This window comes from Agelaius tricolor, unplaced genomic scaffold (genome assembly GCF_023055355.1).
Source record: "Agelaius tricolor isolate 1412-34295 unplaced genomic scaffold, bAgeTri1.0.p SCAF_1, whole genome shotgun sequence".
Taxonomy (NCBI): Eukaryota; Metazoa; Chordata; class Aves; order Passeriformes; family Icteridae; genus Agelaius; species Agelaius tricolor.
This window is the reverse complement of record NW_027269261.1, coordinates 54508838-54527963: the sequence shown is the minus strand read 5'-3', so window position 1 is coordinate 54527963 and position 19126 is coordinate 54508838. Positions and strand designations below refer to the sequence as shown.

General features: G+C 37.3%; 1 protein-coding gene across 4 annotated transcripts in view; it reads left to right on the top strand.

Annotated features, from left to right (window-relative positions):
* Positions 1–19126, top strand: part of ARID1B (AT-rich interaction domain 1B) — a 324781-nt gene that overhangs the window by 30484 nt on the left and 275171 nt on the right. For all 4 annotated transcript variants that reach the window (XM_071434924.1, XM_071434914.1, XM_071434939.1 and 1 more), the window contains exon 2: positions 1952–2146. In XM_071434924.1, coding sequence (XP_071291025.1) covers positions 1952–2146 — 195 coding nt within the window. The remainder of the gene's footprint in view (positions 1–1951; positions 2147–19126) is intronic.

Genomic DNA, 19126 nt, shown 5'->3' with positions numbered 1-19126 from the left:
CTGTTTGGCTTCATGGGCATCTAATGGAGGAAGCTCAAGACTCACTTTGAATAAGGATTTATGTTTGAGAAGAAGAATATGACAGGTGATGCACCGAACATTAAAACACAGAAGTAAACATAGATAAAATATTGTGGTCTATAGGAGGAAATGTAAGTTTTCCCCTGGGACACTGTTAAAAGGAATCTATACGGCTTAGCCTTTTTGTTTTTAGTTGAAACTGTGGTGAGAGTGCATGATGGCCTAAAAAACCCCAAAACTGAGAATGTTGTTGTGGATCAGGTGATCTGCAGTGGTGGAGGAACCATTGATTTTGAAAAGTATGAAATATAAATAGTAAATTACCCAGGGACATTTAGTGGCAAAAATAGAAACTTCTAATCTGGCTATAGAGCAGGCAAACAATAAAAGGAAAATTGCTGAGTAATACTTATCCAAAATTAGCAGTGAATGTGGAATTTGCTATGGTAGCAAAAAAGGGCAGTCCTCTTCTGAAGTGAATGGAGATTCCTGTAAGGAAGAGGTTATCATTTCCATCTCCTCAGGTGTAGTGTGCCCATATTCAGAATACTTTATTAGTTTTGGGTGACATTCCTGGAAAATTGGTATTGGTAATGGTAGAGACAGCCAGGGGAAAAAAATGAGGTTTGATGGATTCTATTTGGAGTAAGGAAAGAATAATAGTTCATTAAGCAGTGACTACTTTGGAAAGGGCATATTTTGGATAGGAACAAAAAAAGTAGTGTATTAGTAATACAAACAGCAGTGATGAGAAGAAACAGGGATGGGAGTGGGAAATCTTAGTTATTGTCATAATACTATTACATCAGAAAGGACATGAAGAAGCTGTATTACATAGGTGGTTTTAAAATTAAACTGTTCAGCAGTGTGCTGCAAGAGGGAATCCTGCTCCTGCTGGGGGAGTGAGCTGGCTGGGTAAATTAATAGGTCTTTTTTTTGGGGGGGGAACAATAAGGAGGGGGATATTCGCCACTTTCATGAAGATGAGATTGTGATAGGCTTTTTGGAAGCTTCCCTGAACATTCTTCCATTAATCTAACCAGAACTCAGGAATTAAAAAATGGATGTCATATTAACATTAATACAGGGCTGCACTTCACGAAGTATGGTATTTTTTCTGGTTCAGTTAGTTCTCAGTAATAAAACATGAGAGTAATACTACACAATGGTTGACACCTGTCCTGAAACTGTTACAGGGCTTGGTAAGTGCTGCCAAAAAGTCTAAAAATAAAACTTCTCTCCCTTGCCTCCCTTCCCCCTCCATCACTGGTTGCAGTTTGGATTTTCTGAGGTCTATTAAAGAAGCAAATAAACTTTCATGTAAAATGTGGGTTATGACTTGCTTTTTGATCTGGAAACTTATTAGTGTGCACGAAAGCAACAGGAAAATGCTGAAATGCAGTGTTCTGTATACACTGCACTTCTTGGAAACTTTATTTTCTTTCCAGTTTCTCTTTTTTTCTGATGTGAGAGAACAGATATTTTCTTAAGGTTAAGTGATTTGTCCACTGTTTGTGTCTCACTTGATATATATTTATGTTTTTTGGTTGTTTTTTTTTTTTTTTTTAATGTTAAGGCCAGTGATGCTAATCAGTGTGCAGCAGTATATTTAATTATTTCTTAAGCTGAAATTTTTTGGGGAGATTTTCTGCTCTCTGTCTGTATAGGTAAGAGTCAGCCTCAAGTTATAATGCAAAATATTTTCTAAAGTTGTTTTAAATGAAATGGAAGTCCCAGACTAATACTCAAAACCTCATCTAATTAATCAGAGAACCCAGGGTATGGTATTTTGCCAGTTTGTACATCGAGTCAATATTTGATGTGTAAAGCGTTGAGAAAACACACGTATCATTCGCCCGCAGTGAGCATGACGATTCTGACCTTTTTCTTTGCATGTCTTAAATATTCCTTTGCTTGTGTTTGCCAACAGGGCAGCCCGATGGATCCGATGGTGATGAAGAGGCCGCAGCTGTACGGCATGGGCAATAACCCTCATTCTCAGGCACAGCAGAGCAGCCCCTACCCCGGGCAGTCCTACGGCCCTCCCGGCCCCCAGCGCTATCCCGTGGGAATGCAGGGCCGAGCCCCGGCAGCCATGGGAGGAATGCAGTATCCACAGCAACAGGTTTGTGGAGGATTTTTCTGGGTTGCTTTGGTTTCCCTCCTCTCTTTCTCTTCCCTCCTGACATTCCGGTAAATACAGAGGGGCAAGAGAAAACCCTCCGAAATAAGTATTTCTTGTGCAAAAAGAGGATGAAGGGCTGTTTTAAAACTAAAGAAATTATGTTCACAGTGTGAATGTTTTCTGAAATCCCTTACAGTTTGAACAGGGTTTAGTTTGTTGCTGGGATCTTTCTGGAGAGAGAGAAGTATGTCAAATGCCATGAGTTTTCTTTTTTTTTTTCCAGTTGACACCACGTAGTCTTGCATATTTTTTGGTTCTTTTCTTTGCTGCTGTTGCTATTTTGTTCTTGGCTTTTTAGGGGTTTTTATGTTCTCTTTCTCTCCGGCTTACACACACTTAAATGTAAGATGAAAACCTAGAGCTGACATCAGTACATCAAGGCTAGTGTAGTCCAGTGCATACAAAAGTGGTACATATTTATATCATCTGTTTGTTGTTGTGGTGGTTGGTTTTCTTTTTTCTCCTCATTTTAATAGGAGTCTGTAGCTTTTCTTATTTTTTTTCTTTTACCAATTCTTTAAAGATAGGATTTTTTTTTAATGTATCAGAGTATATAGAAAGGTAAGGATCTTCATTTTATCTTCTTGGATTTCACTGCTGATGGAGACCTTGTGCTTTTTTCCTACCCTTTTTAAGAAGGTCAGTCTCAATGTGCATACCATGTACTAAGGAAAATACAGCAGTTTTCAAGAGGGAGAGATAAACTGAGGTTATGAAGAAGTTTAAGTTAGCTCTTTTTTTTTTTTTAATTAGTGATATGTGTGTAGGCAGTGAGAGCTCTACGCTGCCTTGTGAGCAGAACAAGTAACTTGATCATTAATGGGAAAAAATATTTGTTTTGTGCAACTGAGCAGTCAGAGATTAGTTTCTTTTTATATTTATTGTTTAATATAGAAAATAAGATAAAATTTTGGACTCCTGGCAGATAGATTTCTGGCCAATTCTTGTTATTATCCATCCAGTAGGACAAGATGTTAATCAGACAGTTAATTAAATAACAGTTTCAAATATATTATAATATCATTATCACATGTCTTAATTTTTCTTCTTTTCTGTTGTTAAATAGATACTTACTGATAAGGAAGAGATTATTTAGTTTAGAAATGCCAAACTGTATATTTGGTTGCTAGATTCAGGCAGCAAAGCATTTTGTCAGTTGCAAAAGGGAGTTGAAATTGAATAAAGGAGGCTTTATTTTTCTCTGTGTATCTGTAACCAAAGTGAAGTTATTAAAACACATTTTTAATTTAAGAATGAGTTATTCTGTGTTACGGCGACGAGTGTTGAATTTTCAGTGCATTTGCTAATTGCTTGGTAATTGTAAATGACCCGTCAGCCGGCAGCGAGCTGGCAGCGCCATTGGCTGCCGGCCCCATCGGTCTCCTCGCAGCGCTGCCCTCCGTGGCAGGGCCAGCCCAGCACCAGAGCTCTTCGGGGAGCAGGGACGGCATAATTATGACATTGAGTTTTTATTGAACGGACATCACCACCTAGGCATGATTTTGTTTTGGACAGCCTCCAAAGCTTCGTGTGTTTGGTTTGTGAACCTCTAATGATCTGAATCCAGTTCTTTTCATATTGCTCATATATTACCACCTTTCTACAAAGGATTAAAATGCAGGAATGCAGGTTTGTAAATTGAATTGCCAACTTACCAGCTGAGTGGTAAGTTGTCTTTGGCACAGGATGCCACAGTTTGATTCCTGGCTGGATTTTTACTCCTGTGACATGAATATTAAGTAAGGAGAGCCTAGCTACGCTTGTTAAAACTGTGTAGCACGTACCTACTTTAGATATCATATATATATATATATATATATACATATATATACATAAAATACATAATATTGCCAGAAGTTTCAGAAGATGAATCTCAGCACATTCTGGAAATTGTACTGCTTTACAGTGTCACATTGAATTTATCAAAAGCACGAGGCACTTCCAGAAACTTGATTGGTTAAAAGATACCGGGCCTTAAACACATACTGTACTCAGATTTAATATTGTGCAGAGATAGCACTGAGTAGATGGATTATGAGGGTGGAAGTGCCACACTGTAGGAAGGGTGGGAAGCATCAATGGGAGAGATTGTTCTTATTTTAAGTTATAGTTTGCTGTTGGTCAAAGATAGCTGAGGGTGTCAGCTCTGTTTCCTTGGATGAAACAAGAAGGCTTTTTGTTAAACTGTGAAGATTTCTGAATTTTGAAGAAGACCTTGAAATGTTAAGTCTGGCTCTTTGTCAGCAAGTGTTGTGGCTTGAGGTTAGAACTATGGGACTTGACAGATTTTAACTTGCAGGCTCTGCTGCAGGATGCTGCAAATGAAGGAATAAAGATGAAAAACAGCACCCTAAAGATTGAGCTAAAATTAATGAAAGTGGTAGAATTGAAGATAATTGCCTAGATGTAGTTAGCTGGTCTATGTCATATTGCAGCAGAGAATAGTGTGTTCCAGCCTGCAGCCCAGAGGTGGAAGAGCTCTCTCTCAGGAAGGGAGGCCTCTGGCATAAGCAGTAAAAGATTAAAGAGGATAAAAAAGATGAAATGGTATCAGGTGCAGTCAGCCTACATATGTGCAGCATGGGTGTCAAGCACAGCCTGCTAACCAGTTTTAAAAGGGGTATCTATGAAATGCTGCAGTCATTCTCTTACAACTGCTGTTTGGCCTAGGCATGCTTGACACCAAACATGAAGGTGCAAATAAACCCCCAGATTCTCTTAAAATTCCGTGTGGAAACTGCAGGATATTGAAGTGACTATGGAAGGTATGGGATATGTTCTGCAAAGGACTGAAGAGAGAAAGCAGATCCTGTAAGTGTTTGGAACTCGTCTCTGATGAGTATTGATGATGAGCCCCCCCAGCACAACACACTGAGCCTTACATAAAGGGCACAATTTGAAATCCAGGCAAACTCTTTACACGAATACAGCTAAAGATAAAGGGGTCTAGATATATAAATGGCCATATAGGAAAGGCAGGTTGGTTGTAAATAAAGTAGTGGTAACCTGAGATTTTTGCTTTCTTTTCTGACAGTTAACAACAGGGATACAGATTTGTCATGTGAAGATGGGTGATAGCCTCCTGGGACAAAGTGCTAAGCAGTTTGAAGGGTGCTGCAACATTTTGTAATATTTTGAGGGCATGTCCAGTTAACTCAGTGTGAGCCAAATAAATATATAAAGCCTCTGGACTGATTTGACACCTATATAAAAAGGAAGGTATGAGAAAGGAAGGTGATAAAAAAAGAGTCATATGCTTAATTTATAGGATTGCAGATGACATATATCTTGTCAGAATGCATTAATATGGAAAATTAATTACTTAGAAAGAGATTTTTTTATTGTTAGGAAACTTGGGATTTTGTTTCTTTCCCATTCACCTTCAGTGGGAGAGGGGGAAAGAAGGCAAGTGAAAGCAGGGAGCAAGATGACCTGTGCCGATGTTGTCAGTCCTTATGAATGGAACACAAGTTGCAGCAAGGTTTTAAAATGCTGTTCTTGCCTATAAGTCTTAATACTGCTATCTCATAATCTCATGAACTCTCTCTCCTGGTTTGCATGGGGTGAATGTAATTTTTAGATTATTAGCACTCCTTACCCAGGGAATGTATGTAAAACCAGAAAGCAGAAAATATTCTCTCATATTTAACTTTCAGTTTCTAATATTTTAGATATCACTTGGAATTACAAAGAGATGATGTCAAAACTGAAAATCCTAATATGCAGAGATAGCTAGCACCTGAAAACTTCAGGCTTGATTTTGCAATACATCTCACTATGAGTGAAATACTATCTGAGTAATAAGATCTGATTATAAAGACAATAATTTGCTTTTCATTTAACTTCTTTTTTGCCTCACACCCTTTTTGGACCTCAGTCAGGCAAGTGATGATGCCATGATCAGTTCCTTCTGGCTTTAGTTCGATTGTCCGCTCAAAGTGCTTTAGTGCTGAGTGCTGTAGGAAAACCGTCTGCTGCTTTGTAAAGACATTTGTGCTAAAAATAAAAAGACCTCAGAATACTGGTCAAAATCAGGGGCTTTTTTCTCACTAGTGGTGTTACTTTTTGTGATAATAACATGCAGAATTTTATTTTGTGATGAATTTAATTAAACTTAAAAATCATATACTTGAAATATTCACTCACAGGTTTTGAAACTTTTCATCAAAGTTTGAAGGCTTGGATTTATGAATATGTTTGAAAGAATTGAATGGTGTGATATGCCTGTTTAATCAGATGATCATTGCCTAATTGATTTTTTTTTTAGCGTGCATTAAAATTCCTTGTGTACTTGATGGACTGGAACAACAACTTATTGTGTAAATAGGATCATGTTGCTATAATGCATAGTAAATTCTTTATGAAAGATATTTGCATAGATGTGTACAACAGCCATTTCTAATAACTATTTTAAATGGAACATTTCAGTACTGATCATGCAGTTGCTTTAGTGCCTTGAGCCTGCTTGCAGCAAGACAAGTTATGAGGCCTGAGCCTCAGTCTATTTTTTCTCCTTTTTTTGCTATAGAAATTCTGTGAGATGAAAGGGTGCTAATCACTTGTTCCTCTAACTTTTTTTAATATTCTTGATTTGCAGAATTCAAAACCAAATGTTATCAGTGTCCTCACTGTTTTAAGAATGGAACTGTAGATATTCAGAGAAGTACTAATTCCATTTCCCCCCTTTTTTGATATACAGATTTTTTTGAGGTGTAAGGAAAATATGCCTGTTGTTGTCTTATATGGCAAGTTTCAATATGGAGTAACTTTTTTTTTTTAAGGGGAGAAAAAGTTGTAAAAGCTCTAGGAATATGTAGCAAGGATTTATTGTAATGGAAACTGCAAGTAAACCAGAACTATAGGAGCAGCAGTGTGATTACATCATTTAGGAAAGGGTTTACAGTGCCTGGATTGGGTAATGTCCCAGGTTGGAAATGTCAAGTTTATGCCAAGGAAATCAGTTGGCTTTTGCCTTGTCAGATAGAGTTTTAAAGCTAGCAAACACAGGTGTTTACTGCTGGTTGGCTGGTTGTATGAGTTATTTTCTGAAGTCATTTTTATTCTAAAATATTGAATTCTGCCAAGAAAGTGAGACTTAGTGTCATATTTTGCTCTGAACCATTAACTTGAAATGCTGTGTATACATAGAGCAAGTACTGGTCAAGTGATTACCTTTTTGGTCCTCTGTGTGTATAATTACCCTCAGCACCTAGATGATATTAAATGTGTTGCAGTTTTTTGCTCCTAAGTAGGTTTTAGCACAATTGATGTTAGTCTTGTTAAAGAGAGCAGACACAGAAAATAAGCACCATTTTCAGTTCTTGGTCTGTTTATTTTGCAAGAACAGAGAATGAATCAATGTGATAGAATCTCAAAAACAGCCAGCAGAGGACAAAATAGTGAGATGTGTTGCTTTTTCTTAAAGATTGATGGATACATTTGATGCACATACATAAGAAGGGAGTGTAAAGCTTTGATCAGCATGTGCTTCAGAAGTGTATTTTTCAAGATTTTTGTTTGATTTACCTTTGGGATTTTGGGGGCATTTGTTTTCCTTTTGGTTTTGGTATGGCTTTTGTGGCATGTGTGTGTGTGTGTGTTCTATTTGTGTTTTTGTTTGCTTGTTTCATTTATTTTGGTATGTTTCATTTATTTTGGTATGTCACTGGGCGTTTATTTGGAACTGTCACTAGCAGATTATGGATCTACTTTGTTACTATTTTTCCCAACTTCCTGTTCTGTAAAAAACATAAATACTTTTAATTAAAATAATTTATCAGTATCATTTTATTTGAATGATAGATCTGCTATCCTGTTGAATTTCTCTAAACCTCAGAAAAAAACCCAGTAAAGTAGAACTGCTGCTTCCTGGAGAAATGTAATGTTTGAACCAGAAAAAGGGACAAGAAGTCATAGCTAGTTGCCTTTCATCTAAGGCCACCTTTAAGAATGGGTCTTTTGATAGTCAAGTGTTAATAATTGCAAAGAAAAGTTGTTGCTCTTTGTCATGTAAAGAAATGGGATTTTTAAATTTCAGATTTAGGAAAATGCTAAGTACTGTGCTTGTGCAGACTGTAGGAAAATGTTTAGCATGGTCCTTTCTTTTGGTATACTAAGCCTCATTGACTAAATTGAAAAAAAGGCTGCTACTTTAGTTCATGGCAGGATAAGGCTTTATGTTGTATTGTCTCCTTTAGAATTATCCCTTCTATTGAGTGTAATTCACTCTATAGAGGGAGGTGAGCACAGATTACAGATAATCACAGAATCAAATTCGACATAAGTTTGTGGTCCTTATGATGGTTTAGCTCTTCATCTTAATGCTGGTCATCTGAGATTGTTTACTGAAGAAAATCCCTTAAGTAACAGAATTGCATTATTATGGTAAATAGAAACATTTCAGTAGCTTCCATCATTCTTTGAAACAGTGCAGAAAAAAATGTAGGTTGAAAAGGGAAAATAACTGATCTTTCAGCTGGTGAGAGATGATTCGGAAATGAGACTGGGTCAACATTTTTATTTGTTGAATTACCATGTAATGATGTTTAGTAAATGCTAATTTTTACATCCAAACTGGAGTACTAGGCAGACAACATTTGTACAGAAAGTGTGTAAAAATGATCAATGTATTATGACAAATGAAATGTATTCTTGTTACTGCTAAACGATTGTCATTTAGCTGGAATATTTAATAGCTGTAATCACATTTGTTGTTCTGCTTGGAAGTGGGGACATTAGAGGGGAAAACATGCAAGCCCTCTGTGTTGGTGTTCTGAAAAAGGTTGTTTAAAGAAGCAGCAGTTATTTTGTTATTGGGAGCTTGATTTGCTAGCAGAATTAGCTGTCACTCTGCACTGGAGTTAGGCAGGAAATAAATTTGGTGATCAGGAATGGAGAACAGAGAGCTGTTTGCTGCTTCACTAGGAGGGTACAAAATCACTTGCTTATGAACAGCTCATTTTACATGGCAGCAGGAGACATGAGTTTATTTACATTTGAAGTAAAATAAGCATCTTGCTTTAAGAAAAGACTGCTGCAATACTCTGTTCAACAGCTGCCATATAATGATTGTGCCAGGAGGGTTTTAGAGTGTAGGTAAGGAATAATTGACTGTTACTCTTAATATTACAGTCATAGTAGTTTTTTGTTAATAATATTAATCAAAGAATAATTGACACTCAAATAGTTGAAATAATGTCCCAACCCATCATGCACATATTCAATACGATTTTTTAACCATATTCTAACTGTATTTCCCAATATTCCTGAGGGAACTCAGATTTTTTTTTCTATTTTTTTAAAATCATGATATGAGTTTCTCAGAAGATGCTATCATTAGTCTGTAAATTTGGACTTGCTCAAAGGAAACAAGGGATGCAATAGAGTGTGCTTTTTTAAAAATAGGGAGTGTGTTTCCCACAGCTGAAAATAGGGCTGAAGATAAGGGGAAATCAGTGGGAAATTTGCTGTGATTTCATTGGAAAAACAATTTCTCTTTGGGGCCACGTTGGTGAGGTTGGGTGACTTGTCTTGAGTTGATATCAGGGTAGGCAGAATTAATCCACTAAGTCAATTGAAGAGACTTTCAGAATGAGACAGGTCAGTACCCTTCACTTTGCTCACCCTGTGACAGAGTCAAGTAGGTTTCTTCTTGAAACAATAGGCCTTTCAAAAAATATCTGATGTTTTAGTAGTTCAAGATTAGACTCTTATTGCTAGCAGCAACTTTTATTTTTTTATAGACTAAGATTTATATTAGATTTAGCTTCAGCAAAACTTGTACAAAAATTACAGTGGGAGAGTTAGTACTGCAAAAAACCAAAAGTATTTTCCATACCTTTTTAAACTAGTCAGTCTGAAATGACATGGGTTCCATGTAGTACAATTCAAGCTTGCTCAGTAACCTGCTTTACTTTTGCATGTTTTATCATCTAGAACATTAAGACCTTTTTGTGGGAGTGGATGAGTTATAAAATCTTAAAAAAAAAATCTTAAACACGTTTGAGACTGTTTAATTTCTCTGTAGACAATTTTTTCTAATACTCGTGTTTGTTTATATATTGCATTGCTCCTTATAACTGTTCTAACTGGGCACATGTAAAAATCCTAATGTAAATACTTTAAGCTTTTGGTGTTTGGTTGTTTTTCAAGACGGATGAAAGAAAGATTTAAGAACTCAAAGAATAACTCAAATCTACAACTCATGCAATCTCTGTAGGCTTTTATTCTTCTTCTACCTTGGGTGACCCCATTTTTAGGTACTTCTGATAACTTGTTCATTGCTTTGCCTGAAATAGAAACAATGTGTTAGGTGCTTGCATCCTTGCTGATAACGTATTTCATCTCTGAATCTTATAAAGTCTTTTGGGAGTGTGGAAGAGTACCAAGGAGAAAATCAGTGTCTGTTTTATTTCTTTGTTCACTCCATTTTTTTCCCTCTTCTTCTGAATATTGTTTCTTAGTAATGCTTTTTGCATTTGAGTGTAAAAGCAAGACACATACAGGTAATAAACAATTCAGTGACTGAACATTATTAGAAATCATATTTGAATCTTATATCCAAATACACCTTTAGGAAAGTAAGTGAATTTAGTTTTGGTAAATTACACTTGCTTGTTCATTTCTTTCACAGAACAGTGATGAAGAGTTTCTGCATATTTCTTGGCATACTGTAATATAACTTGTCTTTTGAGACAAGAGTCCAATCAAAATAAACAAGGTTTATATAGCCACTTAGGGAAGATGTTGTTTTAATTATTTAAGAAGTAACATTAGTTGTCTGGAGTCTATATACATGTGTGTTTTAGAGGCCATGTTGGCAAGGATGTGCTTTACAGGACACCTTAGTGGAACCACCTTGTTCTTCCCACAGGATTGTCTCTCTGTTTTGTGCTCAGCAAGTGGTGCTTAATAGAAACAAACACAGAGAACTGAGTCTGTGCATGGACAAAGCAAGCAGGGCTGCTCAGCAAGGGCCTCTGCTTGAAGCTACTCCTGCCCCTCCTCAGAAACTCCACTGCTTGCCTCTGCTGTCTCTCCTAACTTTCTGAGCTGGCAGCACTGAAAGTGGGCATGTGTTTTGACTCTTCTACTGTACTGGAGAATGTTTTAAAGGACAGATGCAAATTGACTGGTTTGTGTTTTTCATTGGTTTCATTTTATTGCTGATTGGCAAAACTGAGGAAAATCAGAGGCCAAGATATCTCCCCGCAGGTTTGGGAAGTGTGTACTTAATAGATTGATAGCCCTTTTATGCTTGGAAGGGTATTCTAGGGAGGAAACTATTATTTCTAAAATGAACCTTAAGTCCTGCAGAAAATTATACTTTAGACCTCATGTTCACAAGAAATCCCACCTGATGTTGGAGAGCAGGCGGGTGGGTTTTTAGTCCTCTGAGGTGATGCTGTGAGAAATTCTATGTATCCTTCTCAAACTGAAGATTGTTTTATGACCTGAGTAAATTTGCAGTCTTGCAGCAAGTTGTGAAGAGTAGATTCAGTAAATGCCAAGATTGTGTAGGGTATTTGGCCTTTTCTGCTTTGATTTTATACATCACAGGAAAAATAATGTTTTTTAATGTTCCTTTAGGCTTATAACACCAGGGTTACAAGAGAAGCATAACCACAAAAAGTAACTGAAGAATATCCAGGAAAAGATCAGATATACTTTGGGTGTATTAGGTGTAGGCTTTTCTTTCTTCTTTCTCTCTTGTGTTCTGTCATCCCATTTTTGTCTTTCACATGTAGAACTGACTAAAAATACACTCCTATTCTTGGCATGCATTAATATCTTGTAAAGCAGAATAAAAACTTGACAAAATACCAGAACCCTGTGAACATGTGACTTGCTGTGTCTTTACTGGAGTTGCTTTAGACCAGCTTACAGGAACTTAGAAACTTCAGCTTTCTGCATATCTGGTTAAAAAGGGGGAAAAAAAAAGGCCCAAAAAAAAAGAGTTAAAGAGTTAACCTGGTTGTAAGACTGCTGTTTGTAGGAATGTGGAAAGATCTATATTACGTGTGGTGTTGTGCTTAGTGAAGAAAACATGTTTTTACTTGAAAAGTACTTTAATACATGGACCTGATGTTATGTATTGCACTTCAGACACAGGAATGAATGGCTGTGTCCTGAATTCTTTAAGGTAATAAACTTAAGTGATCTCAGTATTTAAATAAATATTTGCTAAAAGAAAGGAGCGCATACTTTGGCATTTGGTGTAGATCTTGTAGTAATGAAATGCTGCAAATGATAGGGTTTATTATTGCATTGTGGTTTTGTTGGGTACTTTTTACTGTCTTAGAGATGTGACATTTCTATTTGCAATACCAAGTGGTAATTTCTCTGAAGTAGGAGGGTGCAAATTCTTGAGTAAGAGTTTGGTAAAGGCATGGAAGGGAGCCTGGGACTGGTAGAAAAGCAGTATTGTCAGTGCTAGCACTGATTGTACAAGGAATGATCATCTGCTTCCTGCATGTCAATAAAAATGCAGGAGAGCACCTTTCTTGACACAGAGGTTGCTGAAACATCAGTGCTGTCTTTTTTTGTAATACTCCTGTGGATGTTTTTGCACAAAGTGGTATTTGTCAGAGCTTGAAATATTCTTGCACAGTTTCCTTTGAACAGGTAGCACAGGACAAGTTCTAGCACATAGCTGCTTGACATGGGGCCGCCTACCGCAGGGAAGGAATGCCTTGCTTACATACGTCTGAGCTGATGTGCTGAGAACTTTGCCAGTCATTTTGCCAGTTACATACTGGGCTATAAATAATTACTGAACTGCCATTTTGAATCACAGAATTTTTTGCCCCTTTTTTCCCTCCCCCTTTAAAGTAAAACCATAGCAGTGGGAAATACTGGGAATGCCTTAACACTTTGTGATTACCCTGGAGATGTTTTGACAATGAATGTAACATAAATTTGCACATCTTTATTGCTATGCCATCTTCATTTTTGAAATGCAGTATTGTTGTTGTTTTGTTGCTTTCACTAGTACTGTTCATCTAATAACCACCTGGTGTGAGGTGTGTGAAATTACAAGGGGAAACAAATATTGTGAATGGTTCACCTAAAAGATGCAATAAAAATACACAGACTTGATATTTTCCTGAAAAAGAGATGCCTTTTCTTTGTTATTTTTATATATTTGACAAGAGATTGCAGGTGAAATTTGAACAGTGGTTGAAAACAGCATAGTCTTGTTTTTGCACTCTTGCTGGAGTTCTTAATCTATGCTGTTAACATCTTGGTTTGGAAATTGAGATATTCAGATATCAGGTTTTGATATGTTGTGAAAATCCCAATTGTGTTCAAAAAAGATAGAATGAATTGGGCAGTAGAACTCTGAAAGGATGTGAATTCATTCTTGTCCCATAGTTTTTCCTACGGTTGAAGTCAGTGTAAGTGCTTATTGGAGCAAGCAACATAGAGCAGTGTATTTGTGTGCAGTTGCCTTGAGGAATTTTTCTTGTCTTTTTTTTGTCCTTAAGATTCCTTGTCTTGCGGCAGCTTTCTCTGTTTAGTTGAAGGTGAAATGAGCCTTGTGAACATATTTGTCAGCTGAGGCAGAGGTGTACATGTTTGTCCATATTGCTACGTTAATACTGTTCATTACACTATATTTACTCTTGGAAAATTAAGTGAGTAATGAAAGCCTGAAACCTCATTCTGGACAGAGGTGTTATGGATGCTTGGTCAGTCTTCTGCTTGCTCTCCCTACTGGGTGAGGAAACCCACCCAGTATAGCTGGGGGGTCTCCCTGTTTGTGTTCAGGAAGGGCCCCACTGGCTATTAGCTCTGCCACTGGCTTACGTGATTTTTAGTGAAATTTGCCTAAGGTCATGCTATTCATGCCAGTTTTGCTCTTACCACTGCACTTTGAAACTAGAGGCTCAGAAGGCTTCCCATTTGGGTGGGGGAGCCAGGTTACCAGCCCTTCCTGTGGCAGCCTGTCCCTTCATGGAGCTGTTTTGTAGGAAACTGCAGTGGCTATGAGCTGATCTGTCTCAAAGGCCTCCCCCTTGGGAGACGGTCAAGATAAATGTAGTGACGGTAGGGCTGTGTGAAAATCTGGACCTGTATTAACAAATACATCTTGAAAAAGCAGCCATTTGAATGGAAGTTTGTTTTGATAACTATTAAGAAAAGACTTGGCAGGTGAAAATAAGTGTACGGATGCAAATCTTAACAAAGAAGTTGATAATCTTTCTCCTGAACAAAGCTGCTGATATGTGGCTGGCTGTGTTTTAGTGTCTTTGCCAGGACTTGTCATACCTTTGGACACCCTGTAGTACCACCACTGATTTAGAACTGAAATCATACTGCATATCAAAGCAATAGGGGTTTTGTTTTGTATGTTTGTTTGTTTTGGGTTTTGGTTTTTGGTTGGTTTTTGTTTGTTTTTTTTTCTGTTGAAAACAAAATTACTAGGTCAGAAATTTCAAGGTATCAGAAATAAATACACTACTGTGGGATTGGAGAACGCTGAAGGTGTGAAGCTTGAATTGTTCCACTGACCAGAAAATATACCTAGACAGGCCTTTTCTGACACAAAGAAGAAAAGATTGCCTCACACATTTGATGCTGTAGAGACTCCCAGAAGATAATTACCAAGGGATGTTCTGAAGTCTCAGAACATCCCATGAAGTAGGAGAAAACCCACTTTTTCCATTCAGTGCAAGAAACCTAGCACCTCTCCTTTTTCTATTCCCTTTCCCCAGCTGCATTTGGGTGTTCTCTCAGCTGTGGTGGAAGAATTCAAAATTCCAAGTAAGGTAGGGTTTTGATCCTAGTTGCCAGTAGGCAGAAGCTTTTTAAGAGCCTCGTTATCCAGTTTGGCACAAAAGGTGTTCCTGATAAGCAGTTCAGAAACAAATATCCTGCAAGTGTCCCACTGGTAGGGTGAGTAGTTTAGTGTAATTGTTGGTGTTTTCTAGAAGCTGGTTATTGTCTGCAGAGGGAAGGGAGCATGTTCTTAGGCTGAGCTCCCCCTGGTAAGCAGAGAAACTATTTCTTGAGGTCACTTTGGCTTGGGTGAGTAGAAGAGCTCAGAGCTGGGACAGTGGAGGTGGAGGATGACATTATAGGAACACGTAAGCACACATCGAGATTGAAATCATGGTTTTGTGGACAGCAGTGATCAAGAAACTAAAGATGACAGGAGGGGCACAACCCCCACCCCATCCCCATTTAATTGCTTATACTCTAATGCTGGCAGCCAGGATAATAAACAAGAGAAGCTGGAATTTCTCATTTACAATTACAAATTTTGTTTGCTTGGTATTATTTGAAATCTAGTGGAAAGGTTCACAGGATTAGAATTTTAAAATAAATGGTTATAACCTATATAGAGAGAATTGAATGGATAGAAGGGGAAGGTAAGTGGTACTCTATATCAAGAGTGATATTATGTATTTCTGAGTAACTGAACACTCAAAAGCAAATGATACTAAATGCTTGTGAGTTATTGTCCTGGCAGAGAAGGCAAGAGATGAGGGTGCTAACCAGTACCTGCTAGGTACCTCTGAAATGAAGTAAAAGCAAGATGACCTGTCCCTCAAGAATGTAACTTGCACTGGAGTGAGAAGGGGGATACAGGGACTGAACACCACCTGCAGCAAGCATTGAAACCTTTAGGAATGTCTGTTAAAAACTGTGCATGTAAATGCAGGCAGCAGTTTGTCTGGCAAAATATTGTATCTGGCACTGAGGAATTCAAAAGCAGATGAAGAAGAGCTAGTCACAGAAGTCAATCAGTGGTTCTTTTAGTTGAAAGGACCATAGCTGGATTTAATTAAGTTGTATGCAGAAAGAATTGAGCTGAAATAATCAACCATATAAAATCCATGAGCATGGATGTGTATTGATTGATAGATATATTGTGTACATACACACACACACACGTACACATCTGTTGCTTTTAGAGGGACAGCAGCACAGAAGATGGGAATGGTCATGAGCTGAATCAGTTAGAGGGTTTTTTTCTCTGTAGATGATGCTTGGAATGGCTTGACGGTTTTTTTACTAAACAAATAATTGAAGAAAAAGTTAATGCTGTCCTGCTGTTCTTGTTTCCAGCATCCGTCAGAATTTTATAACTAGAAGCTTCACTTCTCTAAGCAATTTCTTGTTTTGTTTATAAAGAATATTTTGAATGTGGATCAAGTTTATTTTTATGTGGTTTCTTTAAGTAATGAAGACCTGTTTTAAAAGGAGTAAAATTCCTTCAACTATAAATGAGGACTAATTATGAATTTTAAAAAATGATCTGGTAAGAAAGAAATGTTCTGTTTGCCATTTTTATAATGTAATAAGCATGTTAAATTTAAGCACTGAATAAATATTTGTTTAAGCACCTAATTGCTTAAAGAAGTGCATGAGGACATTAAATACATTTTTCTGGTTAGCAAAAAGACTTGCCAAGCATGGTGTGAAAGCTAGAGCTACTAATAAACTAAAACAAAATAGTTACCAATCAGTGAGACTAAACTTTCCTTTAAAATTATTTAAAAAAAAGCGCAACACAAGATGAAAATACATTGCTCACACCACATTTTCCTGTTGCCAATTTAAATGAAGATAAAACCAGACTTATAGAGAATACTTTAATTTTAATAAATCCATTGTGATCTATGAACTAAAATGCAGTTCTCACTTACGGGATATCGCTTTCTTCTGGAAACGCAGTGACAGAGAAAGCTTTGAAGGTCATGGTAGATAATCAGTTGAGTGCAAGTTCCTTGTGCAGTCCTGCAGTTTAAAAGCATTAATATGATATTTGGCTGGGTAAAAGAAAGTGATACTGGCAAACTGAATCTGGGTTTTGGTCCCTCAAAATGGCTAATAGAGATGCTGCTCAGATACAGAGTTAGGATGGCTGAGTGAACTGGAGAGTGTGGTTGATAGTAAAAATTTCAAAGAACTGAATAACCTTTTAGGTTAAAAGGAAGTGATTCAGGTTTCTTGGCCTGAACTTGTGTATTACTGAATACACAAGAACAAAAGCTTTAAAGAATTTTTCAGTCCAGCACAGAGGTATATATGGGCTATACTTTCACAGACAAGGAAGGCCCATTGGCTAGAGAACTGCAGCCATGTGCAAATGTTGTGTAAGGCTTACTATGCCCTTCAGGTAACTCAAAAAATCAAAATAACCCCAAGAGGTCTGAAAATTAACATGGTGTTTAAAGTATTGAGTGACATGAATGTGAAATCACTTTCCTTCTGCCATATTGCATTCAGAGCATTTGTTTTTCTTTCTCTAGTGAATCATATGTTCCAACAGTGTGGTCAGTTTATTAAATCTGCCCCACATTGTTATGCCTTCAGAAACCAGAAACTTTAATTACTAAAAAAAACTATGTGCTCTGGTTCCTAATTCTGTAAAAGTGAGTGCTTTTTGTGGAGGTGGGTTCTCTGGGCCCAAGATGTTTGCCATCAGGCAAGTAACTTAAAATACATGTAGAAGGTGTGAAAACACCTTCTGGAGATGGAAGGTATTCTTACTTCTTGTGAAATACCACATGCAAACTGTAAGAGTTCAGAAGACACAGAAATGGTATTTTGTGTCTCACTTGGAATCATGGGCAGAATTGCACCTGCATCCTGCAGAAAAGCAAGGGAGGGCAGCAAGCTGGCAGGCCAGCCTGTGGGCTGCCATGCTCTCCACAGCAGGGACAAGTTCGGCTGTGACAAGTGCTGACCCACCCTCGCTGACAGGGAGGAATTCTGAGTAGGACACTCACTGAAGGGGACACACAGAAGTTTATCTCCTGAATTTGACTTTTTCCAACTCTGTAAAGCCCATTTAAACAGTGGAGGGCTTTTTCCTTTTAGCTGCTTATATACCACTGAAGCTTGCTGAGAGTTTCTCCAAGGAAGGGAGATCAGGTGTGGACTTCGCTGAGAATGAGACACTTCTGGAGAATGGTTTTTGCGGTTTTTTTATGTTGGTTAGCCATCATTCTCAGCCTTGTGAAATCAAAAACATACAAATAAAGAAAAGATTACCTTACTAGTTTCCTTGTGAAAATGTGTGCAAGCGTACCCATACTAAGCACACTGCTGTGTATCTGTTCTTGTCTGCCTTGGCATGCTTTGGGTGTAAGGGTCTTAATATGGTTCATTAACACCTTACTTTCCAAAATTGACTACAAGGAAGCAAATTTTACAAATTTATAAAACTATACAGTAGATGAAACTGAGGTTTAATCAAATCAATTTAGTCTGGCTCTATTAATAGCTAAGAAATGGCTTTATATTTTTTTCATACCTGGAATCTGTGTTACAATACACTCAAGTTACTTTTCAACCTCTTGTTCTTCTAGAAAACGAACAGTTATTGCTAATTTTTATGTAAAATATAAATCTTTACTTTAGACATTTTGGGGGTATTTTGGAGAATAAATTAAACTTAAGACAATATTTATTACAATTTTACTTGTAAGTTTTGCATTTAATAGTCCAGTTTTCTTTCAGATTTTGGTAAACCTAATAAAAATGTAACTGTAGTTATATATTTATGATAATTTCAGTTGTATGTGCTTTTAGGAATGCATGTATATTACATACTAATGAGCAAATGAGATAACACTTTAGAATTGGAATATAGAAAGAATCCTGGTAATTAGGATGCTTCAGTGCAAATTTTGACTCTGCTGCTGAACTGCTATGCTAATTTATTATAAAATGCATGATACGTGCAAATAAATGATAAAACACCGACCCAGTGCTGCATATAGTAGTGCTTTATCCAAAATAATGTTTATTGAGCAGAAATGGTGTTCTTGCAAAACATGGGATTGAAATCTGAGTTTTCAGTGTGCTGGAGTTCTAGCTTGCTTTGAACAAATCTGCTCTTGCACATCAGGTGGAAACACTCATGCTGTAGATGCAGCAATTAATTGCTTTTATCTCAGGACTTAA